Source organism: Plasmodium sp. gorilla clade G2 (genome assembly GCF_900097015.1).
Source record: "Plasmodium sp. gorilla clade G2 genome assembly, contig: PADLG01_00_10, whole genome shotgun sequence".
Classification (NCBI taxonomy): domain Eukaryota; phylum Apicomplexa; class Aconoidasida; order Haemosporida; family Plasmodiidae; genus Plasmodium; species Plasmodium adleri (nom. inval.).
In genome coordinates this window covers 1-23694 of record NW_021628857.1, presented here as the reverse complement: position 1 = coordinate 23694, position 23694 = coordinate 1, and the positions used below count along the sequence as shown (strand labels likewise).

The window sequence follows — 23694 nt, the reverse complement described above, 5'->3', positions numbered from 1 at the left end:
TGTATATTTTCCTTTTTGAATTTTTGTATAATTTTTTATTTGAATATCTTGAAGATTTAATATATAAAGTGAAAATTGTATACATATAATATCAATATATATATATATATTTTCATTTGAAATTTGATATCTCTAAAGTTAAAAATTTCAAAAAAAAAAAAAAAAATGCCTTAAATGTTTAAATATAGGTATATGTATAAAACAAAACAAAAAAAGAAGAAATAATATTTACATTGCTATAAGTATAAAATAAGTAAAAGGAGAAACATGTCCTTAGTTTATAGGAAAACACTGAACTTTTTAAAAGGAAAAAATGAGTAAGTTATAAATAAATATATGTAAATTAAATTTATTATGGTTGTATAGAAATGCTAAAAAGTGTGAACAATAATTTTTTTTGTACATGTATTTGATGCTATATATATATATGTATATATTTATTTATTTATTTTTTTTTTTTATTTATCTTTGTAGAGATGATAAGGATATTAAAATAAACATAAATGGGGAAAACAAAAGGACCTGTAACAATTCCGTGATAACGTCTAAATATACCGTTTTTAATTTTATATTTTTAAATATGTATGAACAATTTCATAAGATATCAAATGTGTATTTTTTTTTCATTGGTATATTACAAGTAATACCTCAATTTACTGCTACCAATGGAATTCCTACAGTTTTTTTCCCCCTTCTAATTGTGCTAACAGCGAACGCCATAAAAGACGCTTTTGAAGATTGGAATAGGCATAAAACAGATAAAATTGAAAATAATAGAATGTGCTATGTTATCGTAAATGAAGAAGAAAAAAATATATATGAAGAGAAAAGTAATAAGAAGAATATTTTTAAAAAATTAAAAAGATATATTTTTGGAAATCGTAAGATTTGTAGTACTGAAAATTATTATGATGAAGATGATATGTATGATGATGAAATTACTGATATTAATGATTATATTAATAATTATGAAGAAAATTTAGAAAACATTGAAGGTACTGTTAAAAAAAGATGGAAAGATATAAAAGCTGGTGATATTATTTTATGTAGAAGATCTGAATTTTTCTGTGCAGATATCTTATTATTATGTACTAGTCATAAAAATGGCATTGCCTTTGTTGAAACCTCTAGTTTAGATGGTGAAACAAATTTAAAAGTAAAAGAAGCTAATGCATTTTTATTTAATATATTAGGCAATGATAGAAATATTGCAATTGATAAAGTGAAAAATTTAAAAGGTTTTATTTTAAGTGATAAACCAAATAAAGATTTATCTACCATGTATGGTACTATTTATTTTGAAAAGGATAAGAAAATAGATGTAGAAAATATTGGTATACAAGAATTATTAAAAAAAACAACGGAAGAAATAGAATATCGAAAAAAAAGGTTATCTAGTGTAGATTTAAGTAAGAGTAGTAGTATTATCGGAAGTAATATATGCAACGACAATAATAATAGTAATAATAATAAAAGTGATAGTAAGAATTATATTGATGATGATGATGATGGTGATATGGATGAAAATAAAATATTAAAAAATGATAATTATATAAGAATACCTTTTGATGAAAAACAATTTGTATTAAGAGGATGTAAATTAAAAAATACCGATTGGATAATGGGAATTGTTATATATGTAGGTAGAGAAACAAAAATACAAATGAATTCTTCAAAATCAATTAAAAAAACAAGTAAATTAGAAATATTAACAAATAAAATGACCATAATTATATGGGTCATACAAATGATTATTTGTTTAATTTCTGCATATTATAATGCTATAATTGTAAGTTCATCTAGAAAAAATCGATTTAGATATTTGCCTTTTAATTTGGAAAAGGCTAAAAAACCATACATAGTAGGAATAATTTCTTTTTTCTCATGGGTAGTTATTACAGGAAATTTCGTTCCTATTAGTTTAATTGTTACCATGAGTTTTGTTAAAGTGGTTCAAGCGTATTTTATTTCATGTGATAAAAATATGATTCATAAAGTACAAGCAGATGTTCCTTCATTTAGTGAACCAAAAGAAATTCCAAATATACCGAAAGATGACATTTCATCAAATGCAGATGTTATAAAACGAAGGCGATCAAAAAAAATAGCAGATAACTCTTTATTACACATAGATGAAAATCAAACAGAAGAAGATAATATGGACATGAAAAGTGATTGTATGGCTGTTAAAAATAACAGTAGTCATCAAAATATTAATGATAATAATAAACAATATTCATCTAGTAGTTTGGGAATTATGAGTAATGAAACAAAACGAGAAATTTCATCTAGAGTTATATCATTTAAAGATTCGAAAGAAAAAAATTATATATATTTTAATGCTGTACCAAGAACATCTAGTTTAATTGAAGAGTTAGGTCAAATCGAATATATTTTTTCAGATAAAACTGGAACGTTAACATGTAATATCATGGAATTTCGAAAATGTGCTATTAATGGTATTTCATATGGAAAGGGACTTACCGAAATTAAAAGAAATATTTTGAAGAAGAAAAATTTAGAAATACCTGTGGAACCAACCATGAAATTTAAAAAGAAAACACCTCATGTAAATATTATAGATAATGATATAATAAATCATTTAAAAGATCCAACTCATTTTAATCATGTAAATTTAATAAACTTTTTCCTTCATCTAGCTATTAATCATGCTGTTATTTGTGAAAAGGATAAAGAGGGGGTAACTACCTATTCATCCAGTAGTCCCGATGAAGAAGCTTTAGTTAATGCAGCAAAGCATTTTGATATTACCTTTTTATATAGAAGGGAAGGAAAGTATGGTATAAGTATCTTTGGAAAAATATATGAAATTGATACATTAGCAACTATTGAATTTACTAGTAAAAGAAAAATGAGTAGTGTAATTTGTAGAATACCAGTAATAAATCCTGATCATAATAATGTAAGAGACTCTAAATCATTTAACATGGATAAGAACAAGAATAATAGTGTTGATAATTTTTGTGATGATAAAAATAATTGCAATATTATTTATAATAATAATGAAGGACGCACACCAGAAGTTATTACTTGTAAAAATAGTAAGAATTCCAAAATTATGCTATTTTGTAAAGGAGCTGGTAGTATGATTTTAAAAAAATTAGCCAAACGATCAGATGTAGATGAATTAACCATTGAACATATGGAAACGTATGCAGATGAAGGCTTACGAACTTTATGTATTGCACAAAGAGAATTGAGTGAAGAGAGTTTTGCCGAATGGTATCATCTTTATAAAGAGGCTTCTTTAAGTATAAAAGATAGAGAAGAGAAATTAGAAAGTGTTGCTGAATATATTGAAAATGATTTAATATTACAAGGTATTACTGGTATAGAAGATAAGTTACAAGAAGGTGTTAGTTCAACCATTGAAGATTTAAGAATGGCTGGAATTCATATATGGATGTTAACAGGTGATAAAATTGAAACTGCTATGAATATTGGTATAGCAGCAAATTTAATAGATAATTATTCAGAACAATTCATTTATACAGAAGAATATATTCAGAGTGAAGAAGCTTTAATAAAAAAAATGGATGATGATATTTTAATGGTTGAAAAATCTTTAAATATACCACATTATGATTTTGATGATGAAAATAATAATGTTGAAGATGATAATAGAAAACCTTTTTTTAGAAATAATTTTATAAAGAACTTTTTTTGTGATAAGAAAAAAAATGGTTTATTAGTTAATCCAGATAAATACAATATGTTAATAAATACATTAAATTATGTTTTAGTTGTGGACGGTTCTGTTATTGATATATTATTAAGTGAAAAAATGGAAAAGAAATTCTTTTATTTAGCTGATAAATGTTCATCTGTTATATGTGGTCGAGTTAGTCCATATCAAAAAGGAGCTATTGTATCATCAGCTAATCGATTATTAAATAAAATTACATTAGCTATAGGTGATGGTGCCAATGACCGAAATATGATTAATACAGCAAATATTGGAGTAGGTATAAGAGGACAAGAAGGAGTTCAAGCATTTAATTCTTCAGATTATGGTATTAGCCAATTCCGATTTTTAAAAAATTTATTATTAGTACATGGTAGATTATCATATAGAAGAATAAGTAAATTAGTGGTATATATGTTTTATAAAAATATGGTTTTAATATTTCCATTATTTATTTTTGGTTCGATTTCTTTATATTCAGGACAAAAAATATATTTTGAATTTTTATTACATTTATTTAATGTCCTTTTTACCGCTATACCAGTTGTAATTCATGCTGTGTTAGATCAAGATATTAGTTTAAATACAGCAATGGAAAAACCAAATTTATATAAATTAGGTATACATCATTATTATTTTAATATTAGAACATTTATATCATGGGTAATGAATAGTCTTTTTCATGGATCAGTTGTTTTTCTAATACCTTTATATTTTTTATCATACTATAATATACCTACATCAGATGGAATACCATACGACATTTGGACCGTAGGATGTGCTACTTATTTTTTAACAGTTTTAATTGTTAATTTTAAAATTTTATTTGAAACCTATTATTTAAATATACTTCCCATTAGTGGTATTGCTTTAAGTATATTTTCGTTTGTGCTCTTAGTTACTGCATTTTCTTTTATGTGTGTAGGAAGTATTCATCTTTTAGGAACTATAGTATATCTTGTTCAGTCACTTCGTTTTTGGCTCGTTGTTATATTGGGATTATTTACAGCATTGTTAAGAGATTATGTTTTTAAAGTGTACAAGAGAAATTTCAACCCAGAGATATATCATTTATTATTAGATCAAGTAATAATAAAAAAAAAAAAAATATAAAATATTAAAATATTATATAGTTTTTGAATATTGTATTGGTATATTTTTTCCTGTATAATTTTGTATATATATATATGTTTATATTTGTACCTTTTTAGGAAAATGCAAAAATAGGCATGAACGATGTTATTGATCAGTTAAAGTTGAATGAATTAGATAAGGATGATGATATTGTAAGGGAAAAAAAAAATAAATAGTAAAATAAATGGATCACACATATATATATATATATATATATATATTACCATTTTTATCTTTACGTATTTTATATATATTTTCATTATTTTTTATTTTTTTAGAGAATTGAAAAATCAAAATCATTAGGATATGCATTTAGTGAAGCAGACCCTGCATGTATACAATTAATTAGAAAACAAGATAATATGATTTAAATAATAATTTCCGTTTTTATATTTTATTAACATATTTGTAAAATTAAATAAATAAATAAATAAATAAATAAATATATATATATATATATATATATATGTATATTTTAAATAATCTTTTTAATATTATTAATTTTATTTGTTCATAAATATATAAATAAATAAATAAATATATATATATAAAACTTTTAATTATTTAGTTTATTTACTTATTATTTAAAAAAAAAAAAAGTTTAAAATAATTATTAATATTGATAATTTATATAAGAAAAAATAAAAAGTTATATATAAATCATAACTGTAATATATAAATATGAATATTTAAATAATTCCTAAAAATAAATGATAAATATTTACATATCATATATCCTATGGATAAATGTTCAAAAAACGGGTTCACTACATAATAGTAAAATTACCATGTTTTATATATTCCATACATCTTATAAACGAATAGGTGCTTCTTTAAAATTAATAGGAAGAGTCCCTAGCATCATATTCAAGTTGCTCATTTTTTTTTCGAAAATTATATTTCTTTTTTTTTTTATACTTTTCTCTAATATTATTATGAATTCCATCCAACAAAAGAAATATTATTATTGTGTTGATTTATAATAATTATCATTGAAACATTTGTTAACTTGGACATATCATCCATATTATTATGGTTATATGTATGACCATAATACGTTAACTACTATTGTTTATTATTCAACTCATATATCATACTTCTGTGACAATATAACCATTTATGAAATAAATCATTTTAGTTTTCTAATGGATTTTTATTACTTATACTGGAAACACGATTAAAACCTGTATTTTTTGGATGCTTTGTCCCATATAATTCAATTTCTTTTCGTTTGAGCAACTCATCATATATGTCAATATGTTGGTTGCCATTTAATGAATCATTAATTAAATCAGCTCCGCTATATAAACTATTTTTTTTAGGCGTATGTGTAATGTTAGAATATATCTGTGTATTTTTTGGAACATTCCAATTTATATTATAAGTAATCTCTTCACGACTATTATCAAGAAATATATCTTCAATTTGTGTAATAAAAGGTTTTTCTTCCATACTATCGTGTGTAATATTAGGTTGTGTATCCTTATACATATTGTCATCAACGGTATTTTCATTAGGTAATTCATGATCCATCCCATTTGGTAAATCTTTTAAATATTGTGAAATAAAATCATGTTTCAACTGATTCCATTCTTCATCTGTAGGTTTATTGGTGGGGATGTCACTTGTTGTTACGCTTTTTGTATTACCACTTCGTATATCACTTGGTATATCACTATGTTTGTCACTATATTTAACACTTGGTATATAGCTAGTATCCACTACATTATCTATATGTGTATTTTCTGCATCATATGTTTTATTGCTTGGTTTTAGTACCACTTCGATCAAAGTTTTATATTTAGGCGATTTATATGGATATATGTCATTTACATCCAGTTCTTCAAATTCACTTTCGGACGAAGAAGTAATATCAGAGGAAGATATGTCACGAATATAGTCATCCGTTTCTTCTCCTTCGACATATATGTATGTTTTGCCTTTGTATCGACCATATGGGATATACCTATTGGTGGATGCCTTATCAGGCATTCCATAATCGTTTTGTGACATTTCTAATATCCGGATAATATCGTCGACATGACGTTTACTTCTAATAGGACTTCTCCACTATGAAAAGAAAAAAATATATATATGTGATTGTGGATGTACATATATATGTATATATGTATTTATATATGTATGTATATATGTATTTATATATGTATGTATATATGTATTTATATATGTATGTATATATGTATTTATATATGTATGTATATATGTATTTATATATGTATGTATATATGTATTTATATATGTATGTATATATGTATTTATATATATATGTATATATGTATTTATATATGTATGTATATATGTATGTATATATTTTGTAACATAAACCATTTTTATATCATGTGCATGCAAATATATATACATATACATTTTTTTTTTATTGTTTTTTTTTTTTTTTTTCTTTTAATTAAATTATATATATATATATATATATATATATATATTTTTATTAAATTTTTTTATTTTATTTTATTTTATTTTTTTTTTGTGAGTTTCTGAAATCTTTATTGCCTTTTTTTTTCCTTATATTTTTAATTTTACAAAATTTTGAAACTTTTAATATATTTTAATTTCTTTATTTATTTTTCTTTTTCAATATAATTACATATATAAAAAAATATAATGTATATATATATATAACATATAAAAGACCACATATATACTACTACACAGATATATGTTTTTATTTTTTTTTTACTTTATAGAGAACATATCCTAGAATGAAGAGGCCTAAACTTGTTGCTGGAACGTATATTTCAGGTCTAGAGCTTATAGGGGGCTCAGGTGTTGGTTGGTTTGGAGTTATGGGCGTAGTACTATGAGTTGAGGTATCATTCTGTTGAGTATTTCCAGGGATCAATATGTTTTTTAGCACCTCCTGTGCTTGTTGAGCTGTCGTTTTTATAGATTTGGAAACATTGTCCACGGTACTGTTTATTGTTTGTGTAGCTTCTTTTACAGCTTCTTGTTTTGATAGAACGGTATCGGCAACTTGATTTGCAATATTCATAGGATGAACAAATGGAGGTATTCTCGGTTGTAGCCATCCAACACCCATTTTATTCATCCATTTGAATCTTGGTATAAGAAATGTTGGCCACCCGAAATTAAACCATCCTCCACTACTTCCAGCTGTATTATTAGATGAAATTTCCTTACATTTACAAGCTTTGTAGTACCCTTGGGGATATGTTTGAAAAGCGTACATACGGCCAGAAATGGAATTTCTATTATTACTAAATATGAAATTTTTACAATTGTTCGTTTTATCAAGATATTTATCAACAGAATTAGGTTCATTACAAGTTACTTTTATTTTTTTCAAAAACTTCTCATCATTATCCATATTCGTACTACTACTGGTAATTGTGTTTTTCATATACAATTGTTTATAATTATTATTTTGATTCCTAAATTTCTCTTCCCATTTATCAACAAAATCACTGTACGATTTACATATTTTTTCGCAATTTTCACATATGTTTCCATTTGTATCATTTTTACATTTCCCATCATTATCTTTACATTCAACACACTCTTTTTTCATTTCATCCAGTTTTTTATTTAGTTCTTTACAGAAATATTCTGACCATTCAGTTAACCATCGAAAAGGTTGTGGGATATAGTCGTCAACAGGAGGTTCTGAATTATGTCCACATTTTTTATGTTCTGACAAAGTTATAATTTGAATTCCTGTTCCATCTGTATTTGTTTTCTTAAAATAAGCATTATCTGGTGCAGAACAAGTTATAGCTTTCCATACGTCCTTTCTATTAGCATCCCACCAGGCGGAACGTAATTTATGAAAATCAGATGTATCATCAGGATATTTCGATTCAATACTATTTTCGTTTTTTATTTTTCCAAAAATAGCTTTTACATTTTCTTGAATTTTTGAACTATTAATACCACTATTAGTACCATTTGTACCTTTATATTTATCTGTACCTCTTACTATATCTCCCAAATCGGCAAAACTGTACTTCATAGCATCACATATTTGGTTTTTTTTCGTTGTATTTTGCGTTTTTTCCCATTGTTCTTTCAAATGTTTTCCTTCCTTTACTGCTGTACGCAATACTTCTTTGAACAATTCATCTGATGTGGTTGTTGTTGTATTTAATTCTTCTAATAGTTTCGTGCACATATGTTTCCTTCTTGGAGGCGAACATATATAAGCATCGAATACACTATTTGTTGCATTAGGGAAATCCCATTTGTCTATATCATCAAACGGATTTCCATTTGTATTTCCATCACAGCTATAACTTTGTCCAGATGATGAGTCGTTTTTAATTTCGCATGTAGTATCACCATTGGTACCCGTTTTTTGTTCATATACATCTTCTGCTTTTGTTCCTTTTAGTTTAGTGTCCGTATCTAAAGAATTTTCCGCATCCATCCTTAATTGATCCGCAGCTTGTTCTGCACAATTCATAGGATAAGTAGAAGGTTTAGCTATATTTTTGGTTTTGGTAGGTTCAGGAGATGTTGTGGAAGTACTATAAATATATGTGCTATTTGTGTTAAGTGTTGTATCTATTTTTCCATCCCCTTTGTATTCTGGACGCCACGTTGAACCTCCGGTAATATATCGTCCTTTAGTTGGAGGTTTTGCTGATGCTTGCGACTGTCCAGGTGATAACTGTCCACCAGGTGTACCACTAGCTGCACCATCTTGTGGTGTAATACTACCACCACTACTACTACTAATACTACTACTAGAACTACTGGATGATGATGATGACGACGAAGAAGAAGAAGAGGAAGTACTACCACTATTTGGATCTTTACCACCAGTTTGACTAGTACCACCATTTTGGGGTGGGGGTCCAGCAGCCGGGTCACTAGCCGAGGGATTACCCTGGTTAGACGAGGGAGTAGTAGGAGACGTGTTACTATTAAATGTGACGTCAATATGTGCTGGTGCTCCATGTGGATTAAAGTAAATCGTGCTAGACGGAGAATTACTACGTCCTGCAGGTTTTAGTGGTTGTTGCGGTTGTCCTTTACCAGCGGTGTCCTGTGACTTACCAGGGTTTGGTTTCCCCGCCTCCGGCTTAGGACAAGAACACTTAGTTTTATAATCCTCAGTTGGGTATTCATCTAACGATTTTGGCATTTTTTCATTACCACTTGCTTGTTTTTGTGTTTGTTGTGATGACTCTTCATTCATACAGTTATAATCACATTTTTGACTAGTTCCATTCTTTGTACATTGCATTTTTTCTAATTTTTTTTTTAAATATTCTCGAGCATTTGATGAATTTTCTACGTCACTATCAACGCTATATTCAGAATTACCTTTTTCTGCCTTGAATTTCCCACTTTGTTTATTATAATGTCCTTTCCATTCATTAATAAATTTTTGATATTTTGGACAGTGTTCTTTGCACTTCGTACATTTACTAACATCTACACATGTTGTTGTGCCACTCGTAACAGTGGTAGTACACCCCGTACACTCCTGACTTAGTGTCTCCAACTGCGCCTTGTGTTCTTTACAAAAGTGTTCCCCCCATTCGGTCATCCATCGGAGGAACTGAGGCCGCTCAACAAAAGTGGATAACTTCACACCAGTGGTTTTACCATCACCGAACGTCACGTTGTTGTAGTCGTTTTGTTTTTCGATTTTTTGTAGAACACTATCTTCCACTTTTTTTTCTGTGCTATCATGTGATAGGGCACATAACATTCCTTTCCATACATCTTTCTCAATTTCTTTCCACCAATTTGTACGTTCTGTGTCATCACTTTTTTTAAGTTTTTTCAAGGCAGCAGTTATTTTCTGATTTACTTTAGTAACATCGTTACCCATATCTTTTCCTAAACATAAATCTCTATAATCTCCTAACGTATACATCATTTCTCTTTTAAACTCTTCAGGGATAGTTCCTTCTTCTTTTAATTTTGCGGCGTCACTACTATGATCAGTTTTATATTTATGCCATAAAAAAAACGTTTCTTTTGCAGCACATTTAATGAAAGCTTCCTTTAATCCCTTTGATGTTTTTGTTTCGTTCTCTTGTTCTAAATTATGTACGCATAATTTTTGTCTTCTAGGAGGCATACATGCATCACCATATTTCGTATCAATTTTGTCTTTACCACACTTCCATTCAGGAGGTTGCTGATTTCCACTTGTTATTTTTGGATTACAACTATCTATATTGTCATTTCCCCCTTTACCCTCCAAAAGTGATTTCACCACATCACATGGCGTCTTACTATCGCACCCGCACGCGGTATCATAACCACTAGGTTGAGTACGAAATGTATATTTGTCGTTGTTAGTACCATCAGGTTTGTTTTCGCAGAATTCATTTTGTTTCTCGCAACCTGTATCTTTAAGTATATCGTGCACGTACCCTGCAGCACTTTCATATGTTTTATTCCCATTTTGTGCTGTTCGTAATCTTTGTAAAAATTCATCAAGATATTTCTGATTTTCATCAGTAGCACCACTACCACTACTTTTTGCTTCTCTGTATAATTGTTCGTATTTGTTTTTTTGTTTTTTCCAATCTTCTTTCCATTTATTAATAAAATCTTTATATATTCCACAGGCTTCTTGGCAATCTTTACATTTTGCACATATTCCACTCGTACAATCCTTACATTTACTCATCACCTTGTCATACTCCACTTTCTGTGCCTTGCAATACCATTCGGCCCATTCCGTCATCCATCGTAACCGTTGGGGGATATAATCGTCAAAAGGAGTGGTAGTAGTACCACATGGAACATTAGTACCGTTGATTTTTACGCACAACATTGCTTGCCATACTTGGTCTCTATTAGCTTCCCACCAATGTTCACGTAGTGTTTTATACTGGGGGGTTTCAGTGGCACCATTAGAATACTTGTTAGCACCATCAGGATGTTTGTCTTTAATCTTTTTAAAAATTTCTTTCAACTTATCTTCTAGATTCTTCATATCATGGTTTCTGCTCCACAAATCTCGACCTCTTATAATATCCCCAATATCTGCAAAACTATATTTCATAGCACGACATACAGTTTCTTGGTCTTTTGTGTCAGTTAGACCAATTTTGCCATCATTTTTTTCATAGAGTTCCTTTATGTTTTCTGCTTCAATTTTTGCTGTCAATAACACATCCCCCAAAAAAGAGTTATTAACTTTATTGCCATCTTTGAATCCGGTGGCATTATGCACATCTAAATTTTCTAAATTCGAAGTACACATATCTAATCTTCTTGGAGGAAATAATACATCACTATGCTTTGGATTGACATCGTTCTTTGTGTCCCATTTTTTTCCTATGGAAAATCTGTCTTTTTTAGTTTCACCTTTGCCTGTACAAGGACCTTTATAATCACTATTATATGTACGTTTATCATTAGAATGTTTGTACGTTATACTACATATATCTTTCAATGTACTTGCATTACCGTTATGCTTATATTCACCTTCCTCTGGTTTTGCTTTCAACTTACTCTCACCACTACCATTGACACTATTTGTTTTCATTTGTTGATTTGCATCATTTTGTTTCTCTTTTGCTACTTGTTTCACACGCACATGTTTGCCACTTTTATCTCCACATGGATTAACACGTGTATTCTCTTTTGCCTTTTCAGCTATATCGTTGATTCGACACGTTGTGCAGAAGGGTTCGTATTCTTTATAATCTTTATCTATTTTTTTGAACACTTCATCAACATTTATATGGTTACCACCACTGTTTTTGCATTTATCATTCTTGGATGTTATATATGTATTTGCATCTGCATTACCGTTTATATGTTGTTTAAAATCATCATAATTTTCATCGAACTTATCATTCAATATTACTTCGTATTTAGATTTTTGGCCTAACCATTCGTTTTTATGGGTAGTTATCCATCTATTATATCTATTACACTGTTGTTTGCAATGTTCACTTCCTTTGCTGCAATTTTTATCTTTTTCGACGTCCTTTCCATCATTACACAATTTTTCAAATTCATCCATATGTTTTTTTTTCCTTTCGCACATGTGTTCGGACCATTCTTCTAGCCATCGCAAAAATTGAGGTTTCTTGTCATCCTCTGGGGTGGTAGATCCACAATTATTGTCTTTGCAATTCATTGCTTCCCACACGGCACCTTTATTTTGATCCCACCATTTTTTTCGATCCTCTTTGATTTGTTCCTCACTAGGTGTTTTACCACCAACATCCGTCATTGCAAATATATTGTATATATTTTTTTCCACGAGCGGAGAATACCCCGCCATCCACATATCTGTACCTTTAACCATATCTCCAATATCTGCGAACGAACGTTTCAATGCATCACAATATCCAGGTGGGGGTGATGTGGGGGCGCTATCAGCTTGGCTACCGCTGATACTTGTGTAATACTTGTGTAAGTAGTGAGACTCCCCTTTTGCTGCGTCCATAATTTTTTGTTTCAATTCACCTTTGGTTTTATCTTTATTTGTTTCTCTAATTGGAGAGAATAACCACCCGATACATATACTGTTACGTCTTGGAGGAGCAAAAACTTTACCTCGATCTTTAGGATTTTTCACATATGTACTACTCCAAATATTTTTATCAAACTTTTTTGGAGAACAACCGTAATGTTCAAATTTATTATCACACGGATCATCTGTCTCTTGTGTTTGTGATTTGTCACAATTACATATTTTTTCTTTATCTCCATATTGTTTAGTCTCACTTAATAATGCTGTAATATATGCTTTGTCACAACTCTGATAAGTACAAGGGTTTAATAAATAGAATATTTCTTCCGAATATTTATCAGGGTTCTTCGTTTCTTGTTCTTTTAAATATGCTTGGAAATTTTTTGTCCACTCTTTCCGTTTAAGTGTAAGAAAACTTTTATATTGGGTACATTTGGATTGACACGTTGCATCAGTTATCGTATTAGTACCATTACAATTATTCTTACCACCACTACATTTGTCTTCCACCTGTCCCGCCAATTCTTTTCTTTTATCGTAAAAATCGTCCGACCATTCTTTTGCCCACCATTCAAATTGATCATCATCATTAATGAGTCGGGGGCATTCCAAACCAGTGGCCTTAGGTGTACCACTTTCTTTGATCCCACATTTTGCAGCATTCCAAAATTCGGCTTCATGTTTTTTCCACCATTCCTCAGGTGTTTTACTTGAATTAGTAGTTTTTGAGTCTTTATATTGCTCAAGTTTTTCTTTAATTTTATTATGTATTTTCTTGAAACTATCAGGTTTCCACAAGCTGTCACCTAAAACCATATGTTTGAAATCATTAAAACTTCTATGTGTTAATCTACAAGCTTTATCGTTATCTTTTGATCCGAAATTTTCCCATAATAATTGTGTTTCTTTTTTTATTGCAGATTTTAATGTTTCTTTCATTTTAGTTGTATCATTAAATGCAGTAGGCACTATATTTTGACTTCTGTACATGTTTGATATACATATTTTTTGTCCTCTTGGAGGGACACATACATCGTTTTCTAAATCTTGGGATGGTTTTTTATTATTATTATTCTTACAGGACCATGTTGTTTTTTCGTTTCCATTATCTTCTATTATATCGAATGATTTTACATTACAAACACCACTATAAGCCACAATTCTACTACATGTACTATCGTCAACCTTTTTGTTATATTTCTTTTTTTCTTCGCACACATCACATATTTTAGAATTATTTTCCTTGTGTTTATCTAATAATCCCTCAACAAAATTTTTTTTGTCACCTTTAAGTTTAGTACATATATCGTCCTGAGTACTATTTTCGCCATATTTCGTTTCACATAATGCTTCCAAAAAAACATTCAATTCAATACCTTGCATGTTATTACCACTTTTGTTTTTGTAGTTTTCGTAGTAACCTTGCAGTTTTCCCCACTGTTTTTCGATATTACCTTTCCAGGTATCGTAACATTTACAATCGTCATTGCACGTTTCACAATCCAACGCACTACCACTACCACTATCACGTGACAACCTATGTGTGCTATGACACGAGTTTTTCAGTATTTTCATTTTTTCATTTATTGATTTTTCCATATAATCAATCCATTCCTCGAACGAGTCATAAAATTGATACACGTCTTCTACTCTATCCATATTTGCTTGTCCATATTTGTTATCACCTTTTTTTAAACATATTTCAGTCTCAGAGGCACCAATTACGCCACCCTTTGCAATTGTGGTTTTGTCGCACTCCCACTCGTTCTTGAACCCTTTTTCACTACATTCAAGTTTTTTGGGACATTTACGTATACATTCATCAATCAATTCTTGTGATTTTATTAATATTGGTTTTAAAGGATCGTTTTTTCCTGAATTTAATTGTAGTTCATGGTAACTTGTTTCTTGACCTAATGCCTTAAGAAATGTTTTTTCAAATTGTGTCTTAAAATAAACATCAAGGTTATATAGATTTTCAAAATCTGCAACTCGAGCATTATTGCTTGGTTTCATACTCATTTCGAAATATTCTTTTTGCTTTGTCCATTCCTTTTTTCTTCTATTTAACCATTTATTTAAACAATAACATTTTAACTTGCAATAATCATCAGGGCAATCATTTTGATTTTTATTACATTCTTCTATTTTATTCTTAAGAATTTTATATTCTTCTAAAAATAATTCTATCCATTTTTCGAATAACGTGGAAAAATCTTCGTCGTTTACCGACGATGTACTATCATTTTCTAGTTTACAAAAAGATATATTTTGTGCGTTATCTTTTTGATTACAATTCCAATAATTGGACATGTCTTTTAATACACGATAACATTCGTTATTTATAGCATCAGGTCTTGTTTGTGCAGTACTTGTGGTAGTTGAAGTGGTAGTATTTTGTGGTGTCTGTGGGTGACTTTTTCTTCCACCACTATCATTTGTTGGCGGAGCCGGTGATGGCGGCGTATACCCCGGAGGTGATCCTGCCATTCCTCCTTCAAGCATTCTCTCTCCAAATAAATCTTGAAGATGTTTTTGTTCATCGCATGTTTTACAGTGTTTATGTTTTAAATTAAATGGGTTATAAGGATTATTGTGTTCATCATTTGCCTTTGTAAAATCCACCCGATCCACATTTATATTACACCCAGTATGTTGCGACCTTTCATCCAAAAATTTGTTAACATCAGGGTAATCCTTTTCAATTTTTTTAAAAAATTCAGTAACTGATTGATCATTAATTCCATATACGGATTGACCTTGTAAACTTCGTAATGACTTACTAGATTTATTTTGTGCATTTATTATTTCTTCGTCATATTTTTTCTTTTGTTTATCATATTGTCCTTTTTGATTTCGTACCCAATCTTTATATTTTTGGCACGTACTTTTACATTCTGAACATGTAGGAGTTGATGCTGCACGGCCAACATTAGGAAAACTATTAGTGCACTCATTTCCTCCATCTGCATTACATCCTCTGCACATAGATTCGATATTCTTATCTTTTTTTACGTTATCTATGTGATTATATGTTATGTCGTATGTGTTTTTCTCTTCACAGAAATTACCGCTCCATTCGGCTATCCAGCGTAAAAATTGCGGCATATAGTCGATATTTGGGATGACACCGCCACAACGATTATATGTGTTCATTCCTGCACCACATAGTAATGCTCTCCATATATATTCTCTATTAGTATTCCACCACGTTTCTCGCAAATAATAATAACTCTTAGTATTATCATTATATAAACCTTTTTTATCATTTGGTAAATTATTATATATGTTGTGGAATATCGTTCTTAAATTGTTTTCCATCCTCTGGATATATCCGTTTTCCCATATGCTTCGTCCGCGAAGAATATCCCCTAAATCGGCAAAACTGTATTTCAAAGCGTTACATAATTTCGTCTTTTCATTATTTGTGTTTCCTTTATAAAATTTTTTTATATTTTCGCCTTCATATTTGGCCGCAACTAGCATTTCAGTCAAAAGTTTTTGGCTACTTTCGATCGAGGTGCCGGCATCATTATAAAATTGATTTTCTTTATTTCCCATAAATCCTAAGCATAACACTTGTGTTCTTGGAGGCATACATGCTCTATTTTTCCACTCATGCATAAGTCGTTCTTCACCTGTTTTTCCATCACATATCCATGTTTTACCTTTTATAGTATTCTTTCCGCACGGGTTTGACAATTTCCGTTTTGTAATGAACGAATCATAATAATTGACACCACATATATCTTTTACAATACCACTCTTTGTAACCACTTTTTCTCCATTTCCACCAACTGTTCCGTCCAAATCATCATCATTCATCGAACATAAACTCAATTCGTTCAGGATAGTTTCTAGGTTGGTATAGTGGCCACCGTTATTGAACAAACGTTTGTAATTGTTATTACCACTGTTGTTTTGACACCCGCAAATGTAACCTTTATGTAAAGGAAAAAAACGATCATTTAGGTCAAAATATGGTGATAAATCAACTATATGATCTCCACAAATATTTATTGGACATTTTAGTTTATTCTTTAATTGTCTTAATGTCGCATTTATTTCAGCCTCTGCAACTGATTCTCCATTACTTTTACTACCATTATTTGTTGAATTTATAATATTTTCTGTGCATTTTTTAAGATATGTTTGATAACAAGATTTATAGTTTTGTAGAAAATCTGTATAACCCTTACAATAAGCTATACACATTACTTCACTATTTACACCATCAAACAAATGTATTGATTTAGATTTTTTATTAATACATGTATGTATTATATGATTTTGGATATTTTGTTTTTGTTTTAAAAAATCCTCGAACCATTCTTCTAAAAAACGTATACATTGAGGTTTTGTTTGTGATTCATTATATAACTGACATGTTTGTGCATCTTCATTTTTTATATCTTTTAATAATTCATCAGTTGGGTTTTTAAAATGCGTGTTCCATAATCTATGGTAAATTTGTTCATCGTTTAATTCATTTTGTAACTTGTCATGTATTTTTTTTAATTTACATTGTAATTGCCTTGATTTTTTGTAAGAAACTATATCTTTTCCATCAAAAAGATCTTTGTAATCAGCAAAATTGCGTTGCATAATCTTACAAATTTCATCATCTGCTTTTCCTTTTTTCCTCAAATGATAAATCTCTTGTTTAGCTTTTGTTCCTAGAGAAGTAGCCATAATACCAAAAATCATACTGGCCTTTGTAATGGCAGAATTCATTAAGGATATTAATCTCGTTATATTATCAACATGACTTTCTATTCCATCTAAATATATATTTCTACGACGAAAAGGAAAACATGTACTAAGTTCTACAGTACTAAAATTACATCCATTTATAGGTGTTTTAGTATCTTTCTCGTTTTTGTCTAATTTAGTACAATTTAACGACATAAACCTTTGTGTTTTATTAGAATTTTTTAGTACACCATGTGCATGATCTTCCCACGTGTAAGACACATGGTTATGGTTTTTCATTACTGCGTCGAATATTTCTTTTTGTATCTTAATCCAATAACAAAATTTTTGTTCTTCTGGATTTGGAACATGTTTCAAGATAATCCTTAAAAGATTCAAAAAATCTTGATTTTTCCATGGTTCATTTTCCTCAATAATTTTTCTTAAGTAAACAATATAGTCCCAATGTAGCCATGATTGCGCATCACCTGGTAATATAGATTTATATTTGTCAAAGGCTTCTCTACCCGACGTAGATGTTTCGTTACCCATTTTTGCAACAACAAAAATTATTTGAGGTAATACATGTGTTTATATGTGTTAATATGTCTTATATATAGTGTAATGTTAGTAATACGTGCCATATGTGACAAACATACATAGTATCAACCATACGTTTATATCATTACATATATAGTGTCAAATATAGTGGAAAACATACATACTTTTATCTCCAACATTTGAAATATATTAGATATTTAAGTTTTTTCGTGCCTCTTTTTTCGTTCGCCATTTTGATATATTCATATATATATTTTTTTATACTATATTTTGTTTGTTTGTATGTTTTTTTTTTTTTTTTTTTTTTATTATAGTATATTTCTATATATATTATTATATATAGTTGTGTATATATTTCTATATATATTTGTATTATTCTATTTTGGTATATATATATATATATATATATATATATATATATATATTTATAAGAATACTTTTTATATTAAAAAAAAATAATATATGTTTTTTAATACATATATATATATGTTTGAAAAAATACGTTTCATATTAAAATTATATAAATATAAATATATATATATATATATATATGAAAGAATACTTTTGATGGAAAAAAATATATATGATATTGAATTACATACGATATAAAAATACATATAATATTAAAATACGTATCATATTAAAAAAAAAAATAAAATAAAATAAAATAAAATAAAAAATTATAAATACATATATTTATTTAATAATGTAAATATATATTTGTTTTGTATCTATCCTAAAACAATTATATATATGTAGTACATGTTGTAGATAATATAATAAAAGAAAAAATATATAATTATTATTATTATCTTTGTTTTTTGTTTTTATATATATATATTTTTTTTTTGTAAATCTTTTATGGAAATTAAAATATATATTTCTATATATATATACATTTATTTATTTGTTAACATAATATTCAAATATTTTATTTTTATAACATATAAATAATTTAATTATGAAATTATATATAAATTAATATACAATATATTATATAATAATAATTATAAAACGCTATATATATAATACAACATGAAAAGGAAATTAAACTACAAAAACAGCATCAAACAAAAAAAAAAAAAAAAAAAAAAAAAAAAGAAACAAAAACATTATGGTTATAATAATAGAAATATATGTATCCATTTTTTTTTTTTTTTTTTTTTTTGATTTTGTTTTTATTGGTTAATTCTTAGGTTTTTGTATATTTCATTTATTTGTTCTATTAATATCTTTGTTAGTTCCTTATGTATTCTATGTAGTTATTATATTCACTATATTTCTTTTATTTCTAATGAAAAATAAAACATAACAAGATATATAATAAATGAAACCGATATATAAATAAATATATGGATTATAACCTATATAATACGACAAGTTTCCTAAAGAATATAATTGTCAAACAATATATATATATATTAATATATATTATATAAATATAATGGCATTTTTGAAGTATACGTTTCTTATAATATTAATATTAAAAATAATAATCACAATATAATATATAATATACATTATATTTGTTCTATTATATATTCCTTTATAAAACAATTTATATAAGTTATTTAATAAATACCTGTTACGTTAAATTTTTACGTAATATATTAAAATTATATATATTAACCATATATAGGTATCTATATATATTAAATAATTTAATTATCACATATAAATAAAATAATTAAAAAAAAAAAAAAACTGAAATATAAAAATCTCATATTTTAAAAAAACTCAATAATCATAACATGGTTATATATGAAATCAAACATTTCACAATATATTAAATCAATTTGAATATCATTGTAATAAATAACTATTGTTTTAATAATTTCATATATTGGATTTTTTTCTGCATTATTTTATTTTATTTTTTTTTCTTCGATATCGTAATATTAAAAAAATAATTAAAAATATAAGAGTAATACAAACTACTACTATAAATTAAAAAACTGTATGTTCTGATAATATTGCTATAGGTTTTGTTAATTTAGCAAATTGATAAGTTTCAGCAGCTATTCCGGAAAAATAGGGAGCTTCTCGTACTTATAGGAAGACTTTAGATGCTTCCATAAATGTAGCAGTTCATATAGTTCCTGTAAACGTTAAACGACCTGCACTGTAGCACATTACAGTTGATGCATTCTGAATAGAGTAAACCAAATGAGTGGGATTAGAAAAAATTACTGAAGAAACTGTGCCTTTTAGTTTACTAAAAATTAATTGAGATATAGCAAGTATTACTTCTAATTCCTCAAGAGCTATTTTCCTAGCTACATCAAGACCGATTTTTGAATCTGTAGAAATAACTCTATGTAGAATTTTTGTTATGCCAATAGCACAAACAAAATCCAATACTTGAACTACACCTTCTAAATTTCTTTCACATTTCAAACAAGTTTTTCAACTTTATCTGTTAATGATTTTTCGCAAATGCAAATAGGTATATACTCCGTAGTTATATCCGCTTGTAATGCTGAAAATGTTTCTGATAATTGCTTTTCAATTTTATCTTTTGAAATATATTTTTCCATATCTCTATCGCTTTGTTGTTTACGTTTTTGTGGTTGTTTGATCATGTATTCTTTATATTGTTTGAATAGTTTCATTACATTTTTATCTCGGGGTCATGTTCATAATTAGATGGATATATATCATATTCGCATAATGATATATATTTTCTTCTAGGTTTTGTATTTTGTATATGTGTTGTATATTGGTGATTCAATTCATTATTTACATAAAAAAAAAAAAATAAATAAAATAAAAGTAGTATATAAGGGTATTGAATATATATATAATGTAAATTAAAATAAATAACAAAAATTTAATAAACAATATAATGTAAAATAAGAAAATAATATTCTTCCAGAATTATTAATCATAAAAATAAAACCATTAAAATTAATATAAATATATAATTAATTTAGAAATTGAAATAATACGACCAAAATTAAAATACAATTGTCTGTTTTAAAGAAAAATTTGTCTTCATATTAAAATAAAATATACAAATATCCATTTAAAATATAATATATATACATTTATTTATTTATCACCTTTAAAACACAATGGTGTCACTTGAAAAAAATAAATGTTTATTATTTTTTTATTTTTTATAATATATGTTATTTTTAAATTTAATAAGTTATAATCATTTTACTATTAAAATGGAAAAAAAAGATAAAAATAAAATATACGTTAATAATGAAAAATAATTTTTTTTTTAATATTTTATGCACAAGTTAAAAAAATAAATATTTATTGAAAAAAATAAACATATATATACATATATATATATATATATATATATATATATATATGTTAATGTTTTCCTTTATATGTTAAAAATGTGTATTATTATTAAACATGTCATATTTGTCAAAAGAATTACTTGACATAAAATTATTTTGTGGGAGGCATAATGGAAAGATTATTATTTAATGAATAATTAATTGATTATTCATAGCAGAATAAATCATTAGGAGCTGATTTATTCATTTTTTTTCTTTTTCCATATCTTCAATTTGTTTCTTCATTTTTTTATTTGATTTGTATAATCATAATAATTTGAATAAAATATAACATAGCTTGATCTTTAAATCCACTAGTCCATACAATTTCTAATATATAATCTGGTTTTAAAAAGATCATAACATACTATTAAGCATGCACAAAAGGCTTCTTTATTTTTGGATTCAATAAAATAATTTATTAAGTCTTCAATATATACATTATTTTTTGAAACTCTTGCAATTTCGATAGCATCTTTATATTGTTTTTCTTTTTGGATAAGTTGATAGCTTCTTTATATTTCTTATTCTTTTTATATAACAATGCAGCGATTCTTCTCATTTCTGGAAGTTTATGATTTTCTAATTTATTCAATAAATTCGTTTGATTAAAATTATCATATTCATCTATAGAATTTCTTAAGCTTATATAATCATCATTTGTAAATATATTTCATTTAATGTTTCATTAACTGCTGTAATATTTTGTGCTTGTATATCTTCTAGAATATTTTTGTATCAAAGGTAAATTATTTGATTTTTTCAATGTTTGTACTAATCTATTATTATCAATTTTATTTTCTAAAATTTTTAATATTATATAAATTCAATGGATGCTCTTCAATATAGAAATCAATAACTTTATGTATAATATCACTGTTAGTTACTTATGTATAACTTGCATAAATGTATCGGCAGTATATGCTGGTGGTGAATGTTTAATAATAGTATCTACAGCTAAATTATTTCATCATAGATATATATAAATATACAGCTTCTTTTAATAAATATTCATTTTCACATACATCAATTAATTTTCTAGTATCATTTTATTTGCATAATTTCTTATAAATTCCATTAATTTTCTGGTTTATATTTTGCATATAAAATACCTAATTCTGTATATATACCAACATGTGCTCTTTCATTATTTAGACCATTTCTAATAAAATTCATTAATTCATTGATATATTTTTCTTTTCATATATTTTAATAATTTCATCTAAATGATCTGCATGCATTAATTAATTGTAATCCAGCTGTATGTGCATATTTTAATTGTTTATATTTTACACAAATTTAAAATTGACTTCTTTCCATGTTTTTAAACTTTTTTGCCTTTTTAGCTGCTTCAATTGCTAGTGCATATTCTTTTAATTTCAAATAGCATGCAGTTAATTTTTGATTATTTGTATAATTACTATATAATATTTTCGCTACTTCATATCTCTCTTTAAATAACCTATCACCAATTATTGTTAAATTGCTGAATTCGTAGTATTATAAATTTGTTCATTTTCATTTTTTTTTTAATTGCATATGCATATAATAACTCGGAATCAACTAATACATCTTTCAAGGAATTCTGTTCCTCTTAAAGTATTTAATATGTATAAATGTTCATGAAATTATTTCTTTACATTTTTCTATAACTTTCTTTATATGCTTCTGGATTAATTTGATTTCACAAAACTATCAATGGAATCAATAAATTTTATTTAATTTTAATTGTGCCTTACCTAAAATACATACATCATTGTTATCTAATTTCGTGCAAATTCAATGGCTCTATTTAAATCATCTTCATAATTAGTGATATCACAAGTAGATTCAGTAGAATCATATCTCTCTCTTTT

At 27.0% G+C, this 23694-nt stretch overlaps 3 protein-coding genes across 3 annotated transcripts; 1 reads left to right on the top strand and 2 right to left on the bottom strand.

Annotated features, from left to right (window-relative positions):
* Window positions 1–267: 267 nt before the first annotated feature.
* On the top strand, window positions 268–5211 carry PADL01_0008100 (aminophospholipid-transporting P-ATPase, putative; the record flags this gene model as incomplete). The annotated part of the gene is made up of 4 exons (XM_028680327.1): window positions 268–317; window positions 475–4792; window positions 4918–4992; window positions 5119–5211. The coding sequence occupies 4 exons, from the start codon at window positions 268–270 to the stop codon at window positions 5209–5211; spliced, it is 4536 nt and encodes a 1511-aa protein (XP_028541105.1).
* Window positions 5212–5974: 763 nt separating this feature from the next.
* PADL01_0008000 (erythrocyte membrane protein 1, PfEMP1, putative) lies at window positions 5975–18533 on the bottom strand (the record flags this gene model as incomplete). Its single annotated transcript, XM_028680326.1, has 2 exons — window positions 5975–6910; window positions 7557–18533. The coding sequence occupies 2 exons, from the start codon at window positions 18531–18533 to the stop codon at window positions 5975–5977; spliced, it is 11913 nt and encodes a 3970-aa protein (XP_028541104.1).
* Window positions 18534–22259: 3726 nt separating this feature from the next.
* Window positions 22260–23014, bottom strand: PADL01_0007900 (clathrin heavy chain,putative; the record flags this gene model as incomplete). The annotated part of the gene is made up of 3 exons (XM_028680325.1): window positions 22260–22476; window positions 22726–22795; window positions 22969–23014. The coding sequence occupies 3 exons, from the start codon at window positions 23012–23014 to the stop codon at window positions 22260–22262; spliced, it is 333 nt and encodes a 110-aa protein (XP_028541103.1).
* Between the last annotated feature and the right edge of the window lie 680 nt (window positions 23015–23694).